The sequence below is a fragment of the Raphanus sativus genome, chromosome 8 (genome assembly GCF_000801105.2).
Source record: "Raphanus sativus cultivar WK10039 chromosome 8, ASM80110v3, whole genome shotgun sequence".
NCBI classification, from domain to species: Eukaryota; Viridiplantae; Streptophyta; class Magnoliopsida; order Brassicales; family Brassicaceae; genus Raphanus; species Raphanus sativus.
This window is the reverse complement of record NC_079518.1, coordinates 26,153,905-26,174,883: the sequence shown is the minus strand read 5'-3', so window position 1 is coordinate 26,174,883 and position 20,979 is coordinate 26,153,905. Positions and strand designations below refer to the sequence as shown.

At 33.5% G+C, this 20,979-nt stretch overlaps 4 protein-coding genes and 1 pseudogene across 6 annotated transcripts; 3 read left to right on the top strand and 2 right to left on the bottom strand.

The window, feature by feature from the left end:
• The first annotated feature begins 23 nt into the window (after window positions 1–23).
• Window positions 24–806, top strand: LOC108819399 (photosystem I reaction center subunit VI, chloroplastic). The gene is made up of 3 exons (XM_018592425.2): window positions 24–215; window positions 292–418; window positions 502–806. Exons 1-3 carry the CDS (start codon window positions 85–87, stop codon window positions 679–681), a joined length of 438 nt encoding a protein of 145 aa, XP_018447927.1. The 5' UTR covers window positions 24–84; the 3' UTR covers window positions 682–806.
• A 695-nt stretch (window positions 807–1,501) lies between these two features.
• LOC108819401 (uncharacterized) lies at window positions 1,502–2,705 on the bottom strand. Of its 3 annotated transcripts, none has more exons than XM_018592429.2 (3): window positions 2,650–2,705; window positions 2,146–2,340; window positions 1,502–1,874 (listed from the first exon to the last, which is right to left on the bottom strand). In XM_018592429.2, the coding sequence occupies exons 2-3, from the start codon at window positions 2,281–2,283 to the stop codon at window positions 1,728–1,730; spliced, it is 285 nt and encodes a 94-aa protein (XP_018447931.1). In that variant the 5' UTR covers window positions 2,284–2,340; window positions 2,650–2,705; the 3' UTR covers window positions 1,502–1,727. The 3 variants fall into 3 exon arrangements, with proteins under 3 accessions (XP_018447931.1, XP_018447929.1, XP_056847958.1); XM_018592427.2 differs by lacking the exon at window positions 2,650–2,705 and adding an exon at window positions 2,456–2,632; XM_056991978.1 differs by lacking the exon at window positions 2,650–2,705 and adding an exon at window positions 2,476–2,632.
• Window positions 2,706–12,781: 10,076 nt separating this feature from the next.
• Window positions 12,782–15,375, top strand: LOC108820418 (protein disulfide isomerase-like 1-5; annotated as a pseudogene).
• Window positions 15,163–16,986, bottom strand: LOC108818767 (ras-related protein RABG3d). The gene is made up of 7 exons (XM_018591703.2): window positions 16,828–16,986; window positions 16,722–16,748; window positions 16,532–16,631; window positions 15,912–16,058; window positions 15,752–15,832; window positions 15,524–15,669; window positions 15,163–15,434 (listed from the first exon to the last, which is right to left on the bottom strand). The coding sequence occupies exons 1-7, from the start codon at window positions 16,878–16,880 to the stop codon at window positions 15,368–15,370; spliced, it is 621 nt and encodes a 206-aa protein (XP_018447205.1). The 5' UTR covers window positions 16,881–16,986; the 3' UTR covers window positions 15,163–15,367.
• Window positions 16,987–17,450: 464 nt separating this feature from the next.
• Window positions 17,451–19,924, top strand: LOC108820419 (uncharacterized). The gene is made up of 3 exons (XM_018593363.2): window positions 17,451–18,638; window positions 18,800–19,774; window positions 19,880–19,924. The coding sequence occupies exons 1-3, from the start codon at window positions 17,451–17,453 to the stop codon at window positions 19,922–19,924; spliced, it is 2,208 nt and encodes a 735-aa protein (XP_018448865.2).
• The last annotated feature ends 1,055 nt before the right edge of the window (window positions 19,925–20,979 follow it).

Below are 20,979 nucleotides of genomic sequence, written 5' to 3'. Positions count from 1 at the left end.
CTACGCATATTACAACAACACTCCGCTCACTTACTTTGGCAACAACAACGAGATAAGTCTTTATTATTTGTTGGTCTGAGAAACATGGCGTCTTTAGCAACCGTCGCCGCCGTTCAACCCTCCACCGCCATCAAAGGACTCGGAGGAAGCTCTCTGGCCGGAGCTAAGCTCTTTATCAAGCCTTCTCGCCAAAGCTTCAAACCCAAATCCTCAAGGTAAATTAAAAGCCTTTTATATTTAGAATCTTGGAATGAAATTGATGAATGTTCCTTTTGGGGGGTTTGTATATAGAGCTGGTGCCGTGGTGGCTAAGTATGGAGACAAAAGTGTGTACTTTGATTTAGAAGATTTGGGTAACACAACAGGACAATGGGACTTGTATGGATCTGATGCTCCTTCTCCTTATAACCCACTTCAGGTTTTTCAAAAAGAACCATAGTTCTCTTATATGCTTCTTCAAATTTTGAGACGATGATTGTGATTGTGAGACTTTTCTTGCAGAGCAAGTTCTTTGAGACATTTGCTGCTCCTTTCACAAAGAGAGGTTTGCTTCTCAAGTTCTTGATTCTTGGAGGTGGCTCCTTGCTCACTTATGTCAGTGCTTCCTCGACCGGTGATGTTCTTCCTATCAAGAGAGGTCCTCAAGAGAAGCCTAAGCTCGGTCCTAGGGGCAAGCTTTAAATTAGCTTTCTAAAATCCATTCAAAATGTCATGAAACTTTCTATTCAATTCTGTGAACCCTTTTAATGATCTATGTATATTGTGCTGTATTAATTGCTTTCTAAGCTAGTGAATTATGAGAATCAGATATGATGAATCAATGAAGATTGTCTTTCAAGTCTGCTACAAGAAAATGCAACAAGCAAATCAAATTTGTTACAATTTATCTTGCGGTTGGAGTCCACAGTTCCAAGAGTTTCAAGATAAATTAGGAACTGATCTGAATCAAACATCTCTACTGTTATAATTTTGAATGTTACATTCCCAAGCTAGCTCTCCCATTCTGTTTTTTCATAAAAAGAAAAAAAACATCAATAAGGACCAGATTTCTGATGATTGATCATGATCGCAGCTTTAGTGACTTGATTAACACATTGTTTTGGCTCTGTAGAAAACTTCTTGATACCTAGGAGAGGCAATTAGGTGGAACATTAACCGCCGGTAACCACCATTTTTCATCGTTTCTTGTGTCGCAAGAATCAGGAGAATCCTTTTTGACATAATAAAATCGTTCTGATCCTTGAATTTATCAAGACAATCCTGCAAACAAGTAAAAAAAATGTCAAATTTCAAGGAAATGGATACAAAATGAGAGATTAAGCTTAGTAATTTGTTGTTCTCACGAGGAGCATTGAATAGGCTCCTAAAAGTTTACTATATATAATATGAAGCGGAGTAGACGTGACATTGTCCATATATTATGCTAATGATGATTAGTTTATCAATGACTCTACTGTTGGTGGAGATTCTGTATGCAGTTTTAACTAAAGAGATAGGTAAAGATCTTGTAAATTACACTTTTATTGATCACACAAAAGCCAACACATCTTCATTGAAATCAGTGTCTATCTTGAGTCTATATACAGACCTATATTCAAACAAAGCTACAAAGAGCAAAAAGAGAAAGAAGAAAAATCAGGATAGCCTCTTCAAAGCTTTTGTTTTTAGAGACAGATTTTCACAGAAGGATAGAAGGTATACAACATTACTTATAGGGTATTGTTTTATTAAGGAGTAGAAGCGCCTTTGAAGATTAGGAACTTAAGTGTCTCCAATTGAAAATAGATGAATGTCCCTTTAGAATGTGTGAAGAAGCACCCAAAGTTTGATCCCACCACACATTGCCATCCACTCCCATATCTCTCATCAAACTCCTGATTTCATTACAAACATACAATCATCCAATTATTATAGCTTTTGATGATGATGATGATGATGATGATGCAATAAAAATATTTATTCCAGTCATATAAAACATTTCTACATGTCCATCAGAAAATATCTTATCCATGAGACCGATACAAATTGTCAAACTAGGATTGGAGTCATTTGAGTGGAGATTTTAACCATGAGACCACTACTAATTGATTGATGGTGACAATGTAAGAGTTTGATGATAAATATAAAGCGAGGAAAAGGGTACACCTTCTTGATGTAGCCAGCAATGGATTTACAGTCAACGACATCAAAGGTATCAAGAGCTTGAGAAGCAAAAGACATGGCTTGAACCTGCATCTTCACTGGCATATCTGAATCTTCCACCATTGCTTTTCCTTCCAACATCTTCTCAATCTCTCTGTCTTTCTCTCTCAAAAACTCAAAAAGACGTTTTCAGATAATCTGCAAGAGAGAAAACAAAGACAAGGAAGCGTTTGGATCTTTATAGACACCAAAAGACACAAACTGAAAATGATTCCCTTCAAAAATCTAATATTTCTTCAAGGAAAGCCCATACAAAGATAAAATGTGCCTAACTTTTGTCTTCAATGGCGAACTCAGGGATTTGTTTTCTAATTTAGTAAAAAAGTTGATAAGGACGAAGCTGATAAAAGGCAACGAAGCTGGCGTTTTCGAGATAAAAAAGAAGAAAAGACGGTAAGAAAATATTTTATTTTGAAGGTGTGTGATGACTGTATATTTCTCTCTTACGTGTTTACATGTCTGTTGTCTTGAACCTTTTAATGGATAACGATGGAGAGGTGCATAATTAAGAGGATAAACATATCATACATGTGAACAAAATCTGTGATTAGCTCAGCTTCCACAAAATTCGTAGAAGATGTCGGTGCGGCCGTTAGTATCATCAACAGGCCCATTGAAAATTCAGGGCCCATACTTAGGGGTGTCAAAATGAATCAAATGGGTCAATCCAACTCATAATCCAAATGGATTAACTATTAATGTGTCATGGGTCAACCCAACCCATTTAATAAATGGGTTGGGTTGATCCATGATCTATTAAATTAAATAGGTCAGATGGATTAATGGTTGATCCATGAACCCAACATCTTTATAATGAACCATTTTTAAGTTAAGACCAAGTTGATCGAATTGAGACATAAGTTAAGCTAAGATCAAGTTGATCGAATTGAAAATTTTATTTTTCCGGTTTTTAGAGAAAATTGCGTTTTTCCGGTTTCGGCAGAAAATTGCGTTTTTCGATTTTGGCAAAAAATTAAGTTTTCCGGTTTTGGTGGGAAATTGCATTTTTCTGGTTTTTGCAGAAAATTGCGCTTTACTGGTTTTGCGGGAAATTGCGTTTTCCGATTTTGGCGGGAATTGCGTTATTCCGGTTTTGATGGGAAATTGCGTTTTTCCGGTTTTGGCGGGAAATTGTATTTTTCCGGTTTTGACGGGGAATTGCGTTTTTCGGTTTTGACGGGAAATTGCATTTTCTGGTTTTTCCGAGAAATTGCGTTTTCTGGTTTTGGCGGGAATTGCGTTTTTTTCGGTTTTGACGGGAAATTGCGTTTTTCCGGTTTTGGCGAGAAATTGCGTTTTTCTGATTTTGACGGAAAATTGTGTTTTTCCGGTTTTGGTGGGAAATTGCGTTTTTCCAGTTTTGGAGGGAAATTTCGTTTTTCCGGTTTTGACGGGAAATTGCGTTTTCCGGTTTTTACGGGAAATTGCGTTTTCTGGTTTTACGGGAAATTGCATTTCTGGTTTTTACGGGAAATTGTGTTTTCTGATTTTACGGTAAATTGTGTTTCCAGTTTTTTTGCGGGAAATTGCATTTTCGGCGAAAATTTTGTTTTTCCGATTTTTGCGGGAAATTGCGTTTTCCGGTTTTGGCGGGAAATTGCATTTTTCTGGTTTTGGCGGGAAATTACTTTTTCCGAATTTGACGGGAAATTGCGTTTTTTCCGGTTTTGACGGGAAATTGTTTTTTTACGATTTTGGTGGGAAATTGCATTTTGGTTTTGGCGGGAAATTATGTTTTTCCGGTTTTTGTGGAAAATGTGTTTTTGTGATTTTGACCATTTTTTTAATTAAAAAATGGTCAAAATTGGGTTGAGTCAGAGTTGACTCAACCCAATAGACCTATTTAACTTGTTAAACCATTAACTTGTTAACTCATTAACCTGTTAATACATTAATCTGTTAACCCATTAACTTGTTAACTCATCAATCCATTAAGTCAAAAATAAACAATTCATTTGGATTAATGAGTTAATTTGGGTTGGATCAACCCATGGATCATGATCCATTTTGACATCCCTATGGGTATGTTGACTTTTTATTTTTTTGTCAGCATGTGTATGTTGACTAACAAATCGCAAAAAGTACCCACAAAAAAAAGTAATTACCAAGAAAGCAGTGGTAATTAGTATTTTTACTTCGTAAAATTTCATTATCAGGAATACCAAAGACCTCTGAAAATAAATTAAATAAAATTTTCTTTGGATAATTCTTTTTTTGGTTTATTTTCACAAAATAACTTAGAAAAATGACTAAAAAGATTTTATTAAAAGGTAAAACATGGATTTATACTTATGTTTAGAGTTAAGAGATATTTTTTTCTGATAACCGTAGTGAGATCCTAAAGGTTTTCTAGATCCAAAGACTAATCATCACAAGATCTGTAAGATTCACGTTTCCTTAACATTTTGTAATTTTATAACTTAAAAATTAGCTATAAAATAAAAATAGCTAATTTTTTTTTGGTTTATTTTCACAAAATAACTTAGAAAAATGACTAGAATTTTTTTATTAAAAGGTAAAATATGCATTTATACCGTTTGGATTAACTAATTTAAACTTATGTTTAGAGTTAAGAGATACCCTAAAAATAGTTTAAAATTTGAAAAATACCCTAAAAATAGTTTAAAATTTGAAAATACACTTCTTTTTCTAGTTTTTGAAATTTACCCTTTACTAGATGTGAAAAGAAATTTTTCTCCAGATTAGTTATTTTGATAAATAAATAAAAAATCGAAATACTAATAATAATAGAATAATAATATCATTAATAGTAATAATAATATGTTTAAGATAAATCGAAGCTTATAATTTTTTACAGGAATATCTTTCAGTTTATCTTTCTATTTAGTAGTATTTCTGTTTTTTATTTAACTCATGAATTAGTATGTGTTTTTAGGTTTTTTCTGTTTATCGTTTTTAATAGTTGAATACAACCAGAAACTTAATGTGCTGCTGAATCACAAAAGAGTTATTATGTTTATCAGATATATTTCGTTTTCACTAATTCTGTGTCCAGTTCATCCATTGATGGGCTCTTGTGTTTTCTCTGATATCATTGCATATGTTTAGGGCAAAATGCAACAATAAGTTGTATTACGAGAAAAAAAGCACGGAGCTTCTTGTTCTATAAGTTGAACACAAAGGAGAACTAATTTCAGAACAAAACATTAAGCATAGTTAGACACAGTAAATCTAAGTTTGATATCATGAAAGAGCCCAATTCTAAGTTTTTAGAGATTATTTACCGACCCGAGTGAAGATATACAAACTTTTCAATGAGAGGAAGGAAAAAATGCTTAACAAAAATGGAGAACTAAAACGATTAAAGAATATAGATGAGACATTTATTTTCTTAACAAAGAAATAGATTTAACATATATGTTGATAAGATACTGGGTAGATACTAATAGTATTATTTTACAATAAAAAACAAATAAATCTTATTCTTTTTAAAATTATTAATTTAAATATCTAAATAATTATGATGACGAAAATATATATTAATAATTTCACTTACAAAAGTGTAGAATTAAAATATTGGACAATTTTGTCATTTTACATTTACAAAAGTGTAGTTTTCAAAAATTTTAAATAATATTATAGTTTTCAAATTAATATCTCAAATAAATGTATTTTTCCAAATTTTCCCATATTTTTTTCTGATAACCGTAGTGAGATCCTAAAGGTTTTCTAGATCCAAAGACTAATCATCACAAGATCTGTAAGATTCACGTTTGCTTACCACTTAAAGCACTCTCGATGGCCAAAGAGAATTGAACCCAGAATGGTACTAAGAGTTATGAGCCATTTACCATTAGACCAAAACACTTGGTTAAGGAGAATATTGTTTTTAATTTCAAAAAATAAAATTAAAAATATAAAAGAAAAATAGACTATTTTAATCATTTTATTTTTTTGAAAGCTATTTTGTGATAAGAACTTAAAAATAACTATTTTTAAAATGGACCTAAAATAAAAATGAACCTCAATCCAAAACCAAACACCAAAAAAATTTGTTTCGCATTAGATTTAGTTATGTGACTGTTCATTCTCTAACCAAATTAGTATCTGAAAAGTTAACAGTTAATTATACTTATTAGTTTATGTCTAAATTTAGTTGATTTTTAGATGATTTTGATACTTAAGAAAAAATTATCATGCTTTATTAAAGTTTTCATAAACTTGTCAAATATTTTTTAAGATATTTTGAATCGTTTAATTCTAAAACTAGGTGTTTTCTTGCACATAGTGCAGTAAAAAAAATTAAAATATTTTTTAGCAGATAAATATAAATTATATTTATTATTTTATTAATATTGTAAATTTTCTTTTTCTTATCAATATTTTAACATAAATTTGATTTAACTAAACTTTAAAATTAAGATAAAAATAATTTTGTTTATTTTAAATTATATTTAAGAATGTGCATGTATATACTTAAAATTATAATCTTAGGTAGATTTTTCTATCTATTTATTTTAATTAAGTATATTAAATAAATATGTAAAAGTTGCATAATTGTCAAAAAATTAAAATTAAACAATATTTATAAAATTTGTAGATATATATAAGAAACTAATGATTTAATTTAATTTGATTTTACGATTTTATTTTTATAATTTTCTAGAAAAATGTATAAATTTTTGAAAATTTTCTAATTTAAATGATATTTCAAAAATTTAAATGTCATAGTTGAATATATTTATTTTAATAATTATTTATGAATTATTATCATATTCTAAAAAAAATCCAAAAATATAAATCGACAATAAATCTAATATATGAGTTATTACTATATTTTAAAAGTTTACCAAAAATATAAATTAACATTAAATATAATTGTCCATGTCATATTAATTTATAAGACATGTCATCAATTTTATTAGCTATGTCATGTTATTTTTATGAAAATAATTGTAAAGAGAACATGTGTTAAAATCACTTCTTAAATATAGTCTAGGGGAAGTTTGTAATATTAGGTAAAATGATTTGAACTGAATTTATAAAGAACTAACCCGGATTCAATCTTAAAATTAAATAAATAGTGTGAAATTTATTAATATATTACAAAAATTCAAAAACCTAAAAATAAGGAAGAAAAAAACTACCAAGCTAGAGTTTATAAATCATTAAATCTTCGTCAGTATGGGTAGGGATGTCAAAATGGGTCATGACCCATGGGTTGATCCAACCCAAATTGACTCATTAACCCAAATGAATTGTTTATTTTTAACTTAATAGGTTGATGAATTAACAAGTTAATGGGTTAACAGGTTAATGAGTTAACAGGTTAATGAGTTAACAAGTTAATGGTTTAACAAGTTAATGGTTTAAAAAGTTAAATAGGTCTATTGGGTTGGGTAAACTCTGACCCATTTAGTTTTTAATTAAAAAAATGGTCAAAATCACAAAAACACATTTTCCACAAAAACCGGAAAAACATAATCTCCCGCCAAAACCAAAAATACAATTTCCCACCAAAATCGTAAAAAAAACAATTTCCCGTCAAAACCGGAAAAACGCAATTTCCCGTCAAATTCGGAAAAAGTAATTTCCCGCCAAAACCAGAAAAACGCAATTTCCCGCCAAAACCAGAAAACGCAATTTCCCGCAAAAATCGGGAAAACAAAATTTTCGCCGAAAATGCAATTTCCCGCAAAAAAATTGGAAAACACAATTTACCGTTAAATCAGAAAACAAAATTTCCCGTAAAAACCAGAAAAGCAATTTCCCGTAAAACCAGAAAACGCAATTTCCCGTAAAAACCGGAAAACGCAATTTCCCGTCAAAACCGGAAAAACGAAATTTCTCTCCAAAACTGGAAAAACGCAATTTCCCACCGAAACCGGAAAAACGCAATTTTCCGTCAAAATCAGAAAAACGCAATTTCTCGCCAAAACCGGAAAACACAATTTCCCGTCAAAACCGAAAAACGCAATTCCCGCCAAAACCAGAAAACGCAATTTCTCGGAAAAACCAGAAAATGCAATTTCCCGTCAAAACCGGAAAATGCAATTTCCCGTCAAAACCGGAAAAATACAATTTCCCGCCAAAACCGGAAAAACGCAATTTCCCATCAAAACCGGAATAACGCAATTCCCGCCAAAACCGGAAAACTCAATTTCCGCAAAATCAGTAAAACGCAATTTTCTGCAAAAACCAGAAAAATGCAATTTCCCACCAAAACCGGAAAACCTATTTTTTTGCCAAAATCCAAAAAACGCAATTTTCTGCCGAAACCAGAAAAACGCAATTTTCCCTAAAAACCGGAAAAATAAAATTTTCAATTCGATCAACTTGATCTTAGCTTAACTTATGTCTCAATTCGATCAACTTGGTCTTAACTTAAAAATGGTTCATTATAAAGATTTTAGGTTCATGGGTCAACTATTAATCTATCTGACCCATTTATTTTAATAGATCACTAGATTTTTACCCGCGCTTTCAAAGCGCAGGATTAATTATTTCTTTATAAAAAAATATAAATTAAAATTATAATCTGTACATGCTTTATATATTTTTATTTTTACTGCACATAATTTTGCTGCTATTATATACAATATATGCATAATCATGCACTCTATTTTTTTTTTGTAAATTTTACTTGACAGAAATTATATATTTTAGGCTCTAACAATTTCTAATTTTTTATAGATTTCATTTGAAATCTAAAAATTTATAGATTTCATTTGATTTCTGAAATTTTATATATTTCATTGAATAGTTTTAGATAAGTATAATCAGCAAATTGAAGTTTATTCTCAAATTTGTTAAAACAATACAATTGAACTGAGGAGTCAAATTGAAGTCATCAATACAATTTGGACATAAGATTGAGGAGTCAAGCAGGCAAAAATTGCGAGATATCTTGGGTATACAAAATCTGGGAGGTATGGGATCATATTTGGGTTTACCAGAGAATCTTGGAGGATCTAAAATTCAGGTGTTTAGTTTTCTCCAGGATCGGTATAACAATAGGATAAATGGCTGGACCTTTAAATTTTTTACCAAAGGGGGCAAGGAAGTGATCATTAAATCAGTGGCTACAGCTTTACCTAATCATGTAATGTCTTGCTATCGGTTACCGAAAGCGATAGTGAAGAAATTAACAAGTGTGGTCGCACAGTTCTGGTGGAGTCCAGGAGGAAGTACCAGGGGTATGCATTGGCAATCTTGGGATAAGGTATATATCAGTAAAGAGGAAGGTGGTCTGGGGTTTAAAGATATACTGGATTTCAACACAGCTATGTTGGGGAAGCAACTATGGCGGCTGATAGAGAAGCCTAATAGACTGTTTTCGCGAGTTTTTAAAGGACGGTATTTCAGAAATGCTTCACCCTTGGAACCGATCCGTTCATACTCTCCGTCATACGGCTGGCGGAGTATTATTTCAGCTAGATCTCTGGTTAGCAAAGGACTAATCAAAAGGGTGGGAACAGGGTCATCCATATCAGTATGGAATGATCCTTGGCTCCCAATAACTCGCCCGAGACCAGCAAACAAAAATCATGTTCTCAGTCACTCCGATCTCACGGTAGATCAACTTATTGATCCAGAGCTGCGTATCTGGAACTCACAGGCAATAAGGGCTTTGGTGGATCCCAATGATGTAAGCATTATTGAAAGCATTCCATTGAGTAGGTTTCATAACATGGACAGAGATGGATGGCATTTTACTCAAAACGGAAAATATTCGGTCAAATCAGGGTACCATGTGGAACGGGTTTATCCGGATAAGGGGAAACCTTTACCAATTTTTAGTCCGACAGTTGATTTCATTAAGGCACATTGCTGAAAAATTCACTGTCCACCAAAGATTAGACACTTCTTATGGCAAATAGTGTCAGGATGTATTTCGGTAAGGAAGAACTTACACTCACGAGGATTATCCGGGGACTTATATTGTGATAGATGTGGTGCTCCAGAGGAATCAATTAATCATGTATTTTTTGAATGTCCTCCAGCGCGTCAGGTTTGGGCCCTATCCCAGATCCCATCTAATCATTCCTTTTTCCCCACAGAGTCTATATTCACTAATATGGATTATTTATTTTGGAGAGTCCTTCCAAAATTAGAGGATCATCGGTTTGCTTGGATATTATGGTATATTTGGAAAGCAAGGAATAATAAGGTTTTTAGCAATTTGGACGTTGAACCTATGGATACCATAAAACTAGCAGACACAGAATCAAAACTTTGGAAGGAAGCACAAATTATCCCTACACCAGTAGTAGGTCAACAAAATTCGGATCTTCCGTCCATTCCAGGACGGTGGTGTTTTATTGATGGATCCTGGAAGGATAAGGAAATATTCTCGGGACAGGGATAGTATAGTATACTTGAGGGATATGATGGTCTTATGGGAGCACGGAATGTCAGGGCTTCCCTATCTCCTCTCCATTCAGAGATAGAAGCTTTAATATGGGCAATGGAGTGTATGCGGAATCTGAGGCAGTACAGGGTTACATTTGCGACAGATTGTTCTCAATTGGTGAAGATGGTTTCGGAACCAGAAGAATGGCCTGCTTTTGCAACCTATTTAGCAGATATCGAGACTTTGAAAGGAAACTTTCATAGTTCAGATATTATTTATGTATCTCGCACGAAGAATCAAAAGGCCGACAGTCTCGCCAGAAGTGCTAGGAATCAACCGACCTTTGTCGTGCATATGGATGTAGAGTTACCTGTTTGGTTTACAGAGTCGTTTTGAGTCTGTAAAAGTCGATGACAAAAAAAAATATTCTCAAATTTGTTTGATTTTCAAAAGTATATACGATAATTGTAACAAAGATTAGTATTTGATATTGAATATATTTTAGATTAGGATATTTATAATAAAGATGAAGATCTGAAGAAGTCAGAACTTTATATTGAACATCATACCTTAGATTTTGATAAAGAAACGATATATCAAAAGTGTTTTTGCTTTAGCTGAACTTCTAATCAAACTAAAAGTAATAGTGTTACTATATGCATCTCATGATGATCAAACGAAGTTGAGAACCTTATTTGACTCGGAAAAGATTTTCTAGTACATGTATGATAAAGCATTCAGTAGTATACTAATTCAATATAATAGGTATATAAAAATGTTGACGATGTGTGCACAAAAAGAAAAAGAGTTGACGATGTACAGTCATGCCATTGAGAGCTAACCTATATGAAGCTACTGATATGATATGTATAATTTTGGGGGGTTAAATCGATAAGGCACTAACCAAATAAGAGCTACGAAGCCCTTTTTTTATCAGCTCAGGCTTAATTCCCAACTAATGCTCCTTAGTAATCTTGAGTACATCCAAATCCAAAGCATCCTTTGATTTCCCACTCAGTGACTTGAACTAAAATTTGCATCCCTTGTACATGTTTAAATCAAATAAAACAAAATTAGAGAACTTGCTTTAAAATTTTTAGAATAGAGTAAACACTGTAAACACAATACATATACTTAAAAACTCACACTCTCGTCTGATAACACAATTTCAAGTGTGTCTCCCATGAGTATAGTTATACTGCTTCCAAATGTGTAACACTTTAACGTGAAACTTTCAACCAGTTTTAAAAATTTTCACGTCTTTTAAAGAGGTGATTTGCATTATAGAAAACATTTTAGGTTTTCAATTTTTAGCTTGGAATAGAGGTGAGAAAACTTACGTTAGCTGTGGTTGTATATGTATAGCATTAAGTTTTTTTTATATAGCATTAAGTTAGTCGATGTTCTAGTCTCTCAAATTATTCTTTGGAATATACGTTATCGGTTAAAGAAATCCCTTAAAATATTTGTTCAATATGTAGTCAGCGATGGTTTACATATCTTTCCAATACGTAAGGTATTATAGGAATATAATATTTCAAGCAAAATCTTTTCAATTAGAACAGAAAATGGTATATTTTTGTAGTTAATATATATCCTTGATGGCCAAGTTAGTATATATAGAGTAGCTAATATGTTTCAATGATAAACATTAAAAACCCGACACGTTTTTATGTTTTCATAGCTATACACTAAGGAAGTTCAAAGAATGCAATATTTCAATATATATGGTTCTCTTCTTATTTTGTTTAGTTATATTTTTTTTTTGACAAAAGATTTAAAGTTTAGTTATTTTATACATGAGTTATCCATCAAACAATAACTATGAAATTTTATCTAACTTGTTACTTAAATCGGTTTTCCCAATCAACACTAAAATAAGAAAATATACCATATGGATTGAGTCTTCTTAATATTTTTGATATTTTAGGAACTAAAACAAAAAGAAAAGTTAATTTGGTACTTTTATGCGTATCAATTACTTCCTTACTTTAAGTGACTACTATTAATGAAAAGGAAATCATTGAGCGGAGTGATTCTAGGTAAATCATGTTTTGATATTTTCGTATTAAATAAGTAGAAAATATAGAAAATGATTTAAATCTATATTATTAAATCAATGGCATGCCATTGTAATTAACTTAAAAATTCAATGGCAAAAACCTATTAGGTATTTTACTTTAATAGTATAGATGGATCAACCCAACCCATTTATTAATGAGTTGGGTTGACCCATGACACATTAATAGTCAACCCATTTAGGTTATGGGTTGGGTCGACCCATTTGACTCATTTTGACACATAAGACATGCGACATGTCCATTGCCTCATAACAAATCCCGCCGTAAATCCTGGTGTGATTTAAGCCTTTTCCTCATTTAATCCTGGTGCGTCGAGAAGCGCAGATCTGATGCCGAGGTTCTCGGAGGCTGCGACGGCCGACGGGTTTGAAAGAGGTTGGGAGTCCGGTTCTGATGGCTAAGATCGACGGAGAGAGGTATGGTAAGGTAGCTTCAGAGCTCGAGATCAAGGGGTTCCCGACGCTTCTTCTCTTCGTTAACGGGACTTCTCAGGCTTATACCGGTGGATTCTCCGCGTAAGTTTCTAAATTTCAGTTTCTGAGGTTCAAAACGGGCATGTGGTTTCCGGTTTGGTTTGTGTTCCATTATTTAGTTTTCTGGTTTGGTTATTGATTGAGACTTTTAGTTAAACCAAAAAAAAGTTGGCTCTAATTCAGTTATTGATTTTGGTATAATTTGATATAAATGTGAGATAATTCATGATTTTCAGTTAAAAACAGGGTAATTCTGATTGTTTGGATTAATCTGTCAGAGTATTTTTTGATAATTTTAAATTAATTTTTCATATAATTCAGTTTATAGATAGTACTTCAGATATTTTTTTGTTATCATAAAATTAGATAATTAATAATTTTAGATATATAATTGGTATTTTAATATTTCTGTACTTAGTTGGTTCTCTGTTTTGGTTTGGTTTTGGTTTTTGGATATTTGTGAGAATTGGTTTGGTTTTCTTTTCCCGGTTTGGTTCAGTTGGGTTTAATTGTCTTGGTATCACTGAAATATTTGTGGGTCAAATTTGTTCTTGTGTTCAGAGAGGATATAGTCGTCTGGGTGCAGAAGAAGACTGGTACACCAATCATCACAGTCAATTCACTAGATGAAGCTCGGAGATTTCTGAACAAGTATCATACTTTTGTTGTTGGTTTCTTCCACAAGTTTGAGGTAAATTATTATCAAAAACTGTAGAGTTTAAGCTTGGGAGATCACAACACTGTTAAAAATATGTAGTCTTGTTTTGGTATGTAATTGTTGATATCTTGTTTTACCTCAGGGTACTGAATATAACGAGTTCGTTAAAGCTGCAAAATCAGACAACGAAATCCAGTTTGTAGAAACCAGTGATAGAGATGTTGCAAAACTTCTGTTTCCTGAGCTCAAAACCAGTAAAGTGTTTATAGGCTTGGTTAAAACTGAGGCTGAAAGGTACACTGCATATGATAAAGTTTCTCATTGTGTGAATATCTCTTTGTGAAGGTTCATCGGAATGTTGATAATGAGTCTTATGTGGTTCGGACACAGATGGACCTTACAAGATGGAGAAGTTACTAGAGTTTCTAGGGAATAACAAGTTTCCATTGATTACAAGATTGACTGAAAGCAATACCGTTTGGGTTTACTCTAGTCTGTTAAGCTTCAGGTTAGAAATTTTTTAGTCATTTAAGTTTGTACTTTTTTACCATTTTGGATTCTAACTTTGTTTCTGTTTTGTCCTTGATTAGATTATGATTTTCTCCAAAGCTGATGTCTTTCAGAATCTGACTCAGCCTCTTGAAGATTTGGCTAGAAAATTTAAATCAAAGGTATGCTTAAATCTTAAAGGCCAGATTGATTCAGTTCTTTAGATTCTCTCTTAACTGATACTGTTTTTTTACTGCAGCTTATGTTTATATATATATATATATATATTGATATTACAAATGAGAACCTTGCAATGCCGTTCTTGACTTTATTCGGAATAGAGGATGCAAATAAAACTGTTGTAACTTTCTGATGCTTGTGATCTATTGGTAATAAAACTACATGCCAATGTGGATTAATCTATAGTTTTCTTTAACAGGTTGCTGCTTTTGATAACAACCTGAACTCCAAGTATTTGCTTGAATCAGACCCATCACCGAGCAAACTTTGTTTAGTAACTGAAACCGATAATGAAAGCACAGGTACATACACCATGGTGTGTTAACTGCGAGGCGATGAGCAAACAAGTACTGAAGTTGGCTAAGCATTTCAAAGGCTTTGAGAATCTTGTTTTTGCAAGATTCGATGCTTCTGTGAAAGAGCATGCCAAGCTTCAGGTGAATCAAATCTTACCCGCAACAACCCAAGACTCGCAAATAGCTTATCTCGTTGATATGTTGATGACAGGTTGATGATTTTCCGACCATCTTGCTTTACAAATCTGGTCAAAAGGAGAAACCGGTAATAACCTCTTTGGTAGACTTCATTACTTTTTTTTTGTTTTAGCAGAGTTATAAGCCTTCTTATCTTAACAGTTAAAGCTATCAACTAAATGAGCGCCAAGGACATGGCTGTGTTCATCAACGAAGAGTTGAAACCAAAGGATGGTTCTGCTAAAGATGAATTGTAATCAAGTTCAAAGGCAATGTATACACAAGAAGAGACAGAGAAAGATCATAGATGAGAGTTTTGTGACATTATATTGTGTCTGAATTGTAAAAGAAAAGGAACTCAATCCTTTAGAATCTGTGAATCAATGAACTGAAATTAACTTTATAGTTGTATGGTAACCCTCTGCAACAAACTCGATTTAGCATTCACACCCTGTTGATCTTTGTTGCTGACCTCTAGCAACATCAATAGTGTCAGGCATGTACCTGAGAGTTATTCACAGGACAAGATGGAGTCATGGAGATAAGACTACAACATGAAACTTATATAACTTTGATAGAGCTGTGTTACTTACGGTTCTTCTTCAGGTTCATTCTTGAAGGCATTCTTGGTGATGCATTCGAAAGCCGCGTCGACATTGAATCCTTCTTTAGCCGATGTCTCAAAGTAAGGAATGTTACCTTTAGATGCACACCATGCCTTTGCTTTCTTCTCAGAAACCTGACACAATTTGTAAGATAACTTTAGCATATAACCAAACTTTAGTTACTTGACATGGGAACATGGGATAAAGAAGTCTCACCACTCGGCTCTTGCCACCGTCAATATCGGTCTTATTCCCCAACACGACAAAGGGGAAGTTCTCAGGATCTGATGGACTAGCCTAGACAATTTCACAACATGAAAACGATGTGTAACTTATTTGATTTTATAATAGCAACATAAATGGAGTTGTATTATACCTGAATCAAGAACTCTTCTCTCCAGTTATTAAGATTCTCGAAAGACTTCATAACATTGACATCGTTAACAAGAACACAACAATCAGCTCCTCTGTAGAAAGCAACTCCCAGACTTTGGAACCTTTCTTGCCCAGCAGTATCCCAAATCTGTTATTATGGATTTTAGAGATTTAATACATGAACATCCCTATTTGTACTCAGAACTAGCCAAGATCTCCAAATTTTTTAAGTGTTAATATACATGATCCTCACTTTGTTTTAAAAAACAATTAAATTCTTACTAAATAGTTACAAAAACAATTTATTTTTTCTTACTAAATTATTAAAATTCTTACCAGACTGTTTAGTAAAATCTTTTTTCTTACTAAATTATTAAAATCTTTACCAAACTGTCATGTTTGTAGTACTAGTAATATCATTATAGACAAGAAAACATGGTAGTTTCCAAAAAATTTTAAAAATACAATTAGGAGAATCAAATTGTTACTCAAAAAGCAAGATTTAAACATCTTATTCAACTTTACACAAAAAGCAAGATCCAATAAGAATATTCCAAGAAGAATCATAATGTATAATAGTGTATACTATATAATAAGCAATAATGATGTTGAATTAATTACCTGTAAAGTGAAGATCCTGTCATCGATTTGAACCTCTTTGGTCAAGAAATCAGCTCCAATCGTAGCTTTATACTGATTGCTAAACTTGCGATTCACAAACCTAAACATACACCAAAAATCGAATTCCATATTAAAAACAAAAGGATAAAGCTGCGGTATAGATCTGTGTGTTGGTTTTTTAGAAACGTACTGATTCATCAACGATGTCTTGCCAACCCTGAACAATAAAAATAAACATCATAATCTCTTCATCAATGGAACAAATCAAAATCGAAGAGAAGAGGAGAGGAGATCACCCGCTATCACCGAGGATGATAACCTTCAGAAGAACTCTCCGGCGAGAAGACATTGACGGAAAAGATTTTCTTTTTTTTTGAGATGAGATATTTCCGGGAGAAGAAAGTGTCGTCTCTGTTCTTCGTGTGATGGTTCCAGACAAAGAAGAAAGTATCTTCCGCTAAATAACAGCAAGGAAGGAAAAGATACTATTTTAAAAACTCTTAATTTCCGAAAATACCCCTATATCGATTAGTCATCTCCATTAGTATAAAGAACAAATTAATTAAAGTAATTATACAAAAAGAAGGGGAAAAACGTCAAAAAAATCCCAAACTTATCAAAAAAGGCTAAAAAAAGCTTCAGTAAACCAAAATATTCCTAAACTTTTTAAAAAAACCCCAAAATAATCATAAACTTATGTTGACTTGGTCGTTTTAAGCATCATGAGGTCAACTGTTAACTTTTTATAAACTTCTGTTAGTTAAAATACGATGCGTTTTACTTAAAAAGAAAAAACGTGTGGTCTCGTAATTTTTTCTTCTTCTCCATTGATAATAAACCCTAATTCTCAAAATCATTCACCTAAATCCATAGATTAACACAGGAAGCAAGCTTAACTCTTGACTATTAAAAAAAACAGATGGAGAGGCTGAAGAAGCTTGATCACAGACGTAAGAAGAAGGCTACTTCGAGTGAAACAATTGAAGAGGGGCACGATGCAGGAAAAGGTCTGGAGCTTGAGCAAATCGCCGCAGATGAGAGACGAAACAAACCTCGACCCGACACTCAGAGAGACCGTCAAGATGAGGATGTGGACCGAGATGAGGGAGAAAGAGATGGTGGTGATAACGGAGAGGATGAAGTTGAAGAAAATCAAGTAGAATATATTGTAGAAAATGGATTAGACGTGGAAGAAGAGAACTGTGAAGATTTATCACAACATTTTGGAGATGTCGCGAGAGAAGAAGAGAATGTAAGTGATGGAGAGAGTGGTGATGATATTTGGGATGATGAGAAGATACCAGATCCATTATCTTCCGACGAAGATGAAGAGGAGGTAGAACGGAGAGAGTTGTTTTCCAATAGTGTTGACAGTGAAGAGCTTTTGGCATTGGGGAAGACATTTGCTTGTGCAGCAGATTTCAAGTTAGCATTGTTAAGATACTCTCTGAAGACCCGTTACGACATTAAAATGTACAAGTCTACATCAAGGAAGATGGGTGCGAGATGCTCTGATGTTGAGTCGGGTTGCCCTTGGAGGATTTACTGTTCTTATGAACCAAGGAGGCACAAGATGCAAGTGAAAGTATATATCAATGAGCATAATTGTATGAGATCAGGCTACTCAAAGATGCTTAAGGTATCCTCAATTGCTTGGCTGTTTGCGGAGAGGTTAAGGATCAACAGGAAGTTTACGAAAAAGGAGATGGCTGCAGAGGTCAAGAGAGAGTACAATTTGATTGTCACAGAGGAACAGTGTGCAAAAGCAAAGTCTAAGCTATTCCGAGAGAGAAAAACAAGCCATGAAGTGCATTTCTCACGTATATGGGATTATGAAGCTGAGATAAAAAGGTCAAATCAGTATACAACAATGGTTATTGAGACTATTCCCGGTGCTACTCCAGGAAGCAAGCAAATGTTTGACAGGTTATATGTTTGTTTCACATCTCAGAGAGAATCTTGGATAGAATCATGTAGGCCTATCATAGGGCTAGATGGTGCATTCTTGAAGTGGGATATTAAAGGGCATCTACTAGCCGCTGTAGGAAGAGATGGAGATAACAGGATTGTGCCAATTGCTTGGGCTGTTGTTGAGATTGAAAATAATGTGAATTGGGAATGGTTTGTGAAGCTTTTGAAGTCAGATTTAGGACTGTAAGAAGGAGCAAAAATAACAATAATATCCGACAAGCAGAAGGTTTGTGGTATGCTTAGTTCTGTTTTTTTTTTTGGTGTTATGCTTATTTGATTGTGTTTTCTTATCAACAGGGACTTGTGAATGCTGTCAAGAATGAGCTTCCTGAAGCTGAACACCGAATGTGTTCAAGACATATCCTTGCAAACTGGAAAAGAGACAGTAAAGATTCTGAATTAGAGAGATTATTTTGGAAAATAGCAGGAAGCTACACTCTAGGGGATTATCAAGAGCATATGGACACACTAAAAAAATATTGCTCAGGTGTTTATAACTCCCTTCTGAAAACAAACCCCAATACATGGTCAAGAGCTTTTTTTAGATTAGGATCAAATTGCAATGACAACCTCAACAACCTTAGTGAGTCATTCAACAAGACAATTAGAGAAGCTAGAAAAAAACCATTGTTGGAAATGTTAGAGGATATAAGAAGGCAATGCATGGTTCGTAATGCCAAAAGAGCTATCCTTGCTTCACGTTGTAAGACTAAGTTCACAAAGAAAGTTCATTTGGAGATTGAACAGACTAAGGAAAATGCAAAGGATTGCATTAGATATATGGCATGTGGGAATGTTCATGAAATTGATGATGGAAGTGTCGCCTATAGTGTTGATATGGATTTGAAAACATGCGGGTGTCTCAAGTGGCAGCTCAGAGGAATTCCATGTATTCATGCTTCATGTGTGATAACTGCAAAGAAGCTAAAGATGGAAGATTTTGTGTCCAAGTATTACACAAGTGACATGTGGAGAGTGACATACTCGCGTGGTATCAGGCCGGTGCAGGGAATGAAATTATGGCCTAGGATGAATAGGCTACCAGTGTTGCCACCACCCTATAGACTAGGTAATCGTGGAAGACCAAGCAATTATGATAGAAAAAAAGGAGCTAATGAATCTTCCAGTTCCTCAACAAGGCTTGGACGAGAAAAGCGTAAGATGACTTGTTCTAATTGCCTAAACACTGGTCACACCAAAACTACATGTTCTAATCCCACAGCTGAAAGAGAACCAAAAAGGCCAAGGGGTCGGCCAAGACTTCAAGATGTGGTATGTTTTCTTTTTTTTTGGTCAAAGTGGTATGTTTTCTTTTTTTAATCACTTTTTTAGTTGAGATCATGCTGTACATGTCGCTTACACTTGCATTTTTTGTAGGGGGAATTAACACAAGGTCTTTCACAAGAACAAACTCAAGCTTAATCAGTTCTTCTTTCTTTTATTATGTAATAGTTCAGACCATCTCTTTTGTTATGTAATGACTAAAACCATCTCTTTTGTTATGTTATGGCTGAAACCATCTCTTCTGTTACGTAAAGACTCAAAAGTCTCGTCTCCTTTGTCATCTCATTTTGTTAACAACACATCATGGATCACGTATTTCTTGTTACACATCTTTGTTACGTTTTTTTTTGTTGAGAATTATGTCTTTGTTACGTTTCTTTCCCATCTCTTTTGACTCAAACGGTTCCAACCTTCTCTTTTATTATTTTGTTTAACACATCTTCTTAATCATTATGAACAACACGTTCTTGAACATCAGCGCAACACAATTTCTTAAATATTATAGCAACAAATTTCCTTAAAGAAGTCAAACAATTAACTTCTTATCTAATAACTTGGTCCTAATAGCGAACAAACTTCTTCTCTTCAAAAACAGCTTCTTCCACACATTTAAATAAGTGCTCCTATACAATTAACAATGAGAAATTGATGAAGCTTAAACGATCCAGACCATTTTTTCTTAACATATCATCACTTACATTGGTTTTGATCAGAGAAACTTTGCTCCCATCTCTCTTACTCACGCACCTGAAGAACGCTCGACCAGGATTTTCTTGTGTCCTAAACGTCTAAATTTCACAAGTTCACCACACACACACATGCTTGGAAATCCACGAGCTTCTGAAGTTGATCCCATGGTGATTGGGGATTTGCAAAGTCGATGAAGAAGAAGAGAAGACGCGAGTTTATGTTTTTAATTATAGAGTAAAACGCATCGTTTAATTATTTAACAGAAGTTTAAGCAAAATTAACGGTTGACTTCGGAGTGTTTAAAAAGGTATGGTCAACATAAGTTTATGATTATTTTAACAAAAGTTTGAAAATGTGAGAATTGTTTGGCTTATCCAACAGTTCAGGCTTTTTTTAGCTTATTTTGTTAAGTTTGGGATTAAAATGACGTTTTTCCCCAAAAAGAAGCAACCATCAAACGGTCTAATGGCTTCTAATACTTTTTAGATGTTGAAAACTTTTTA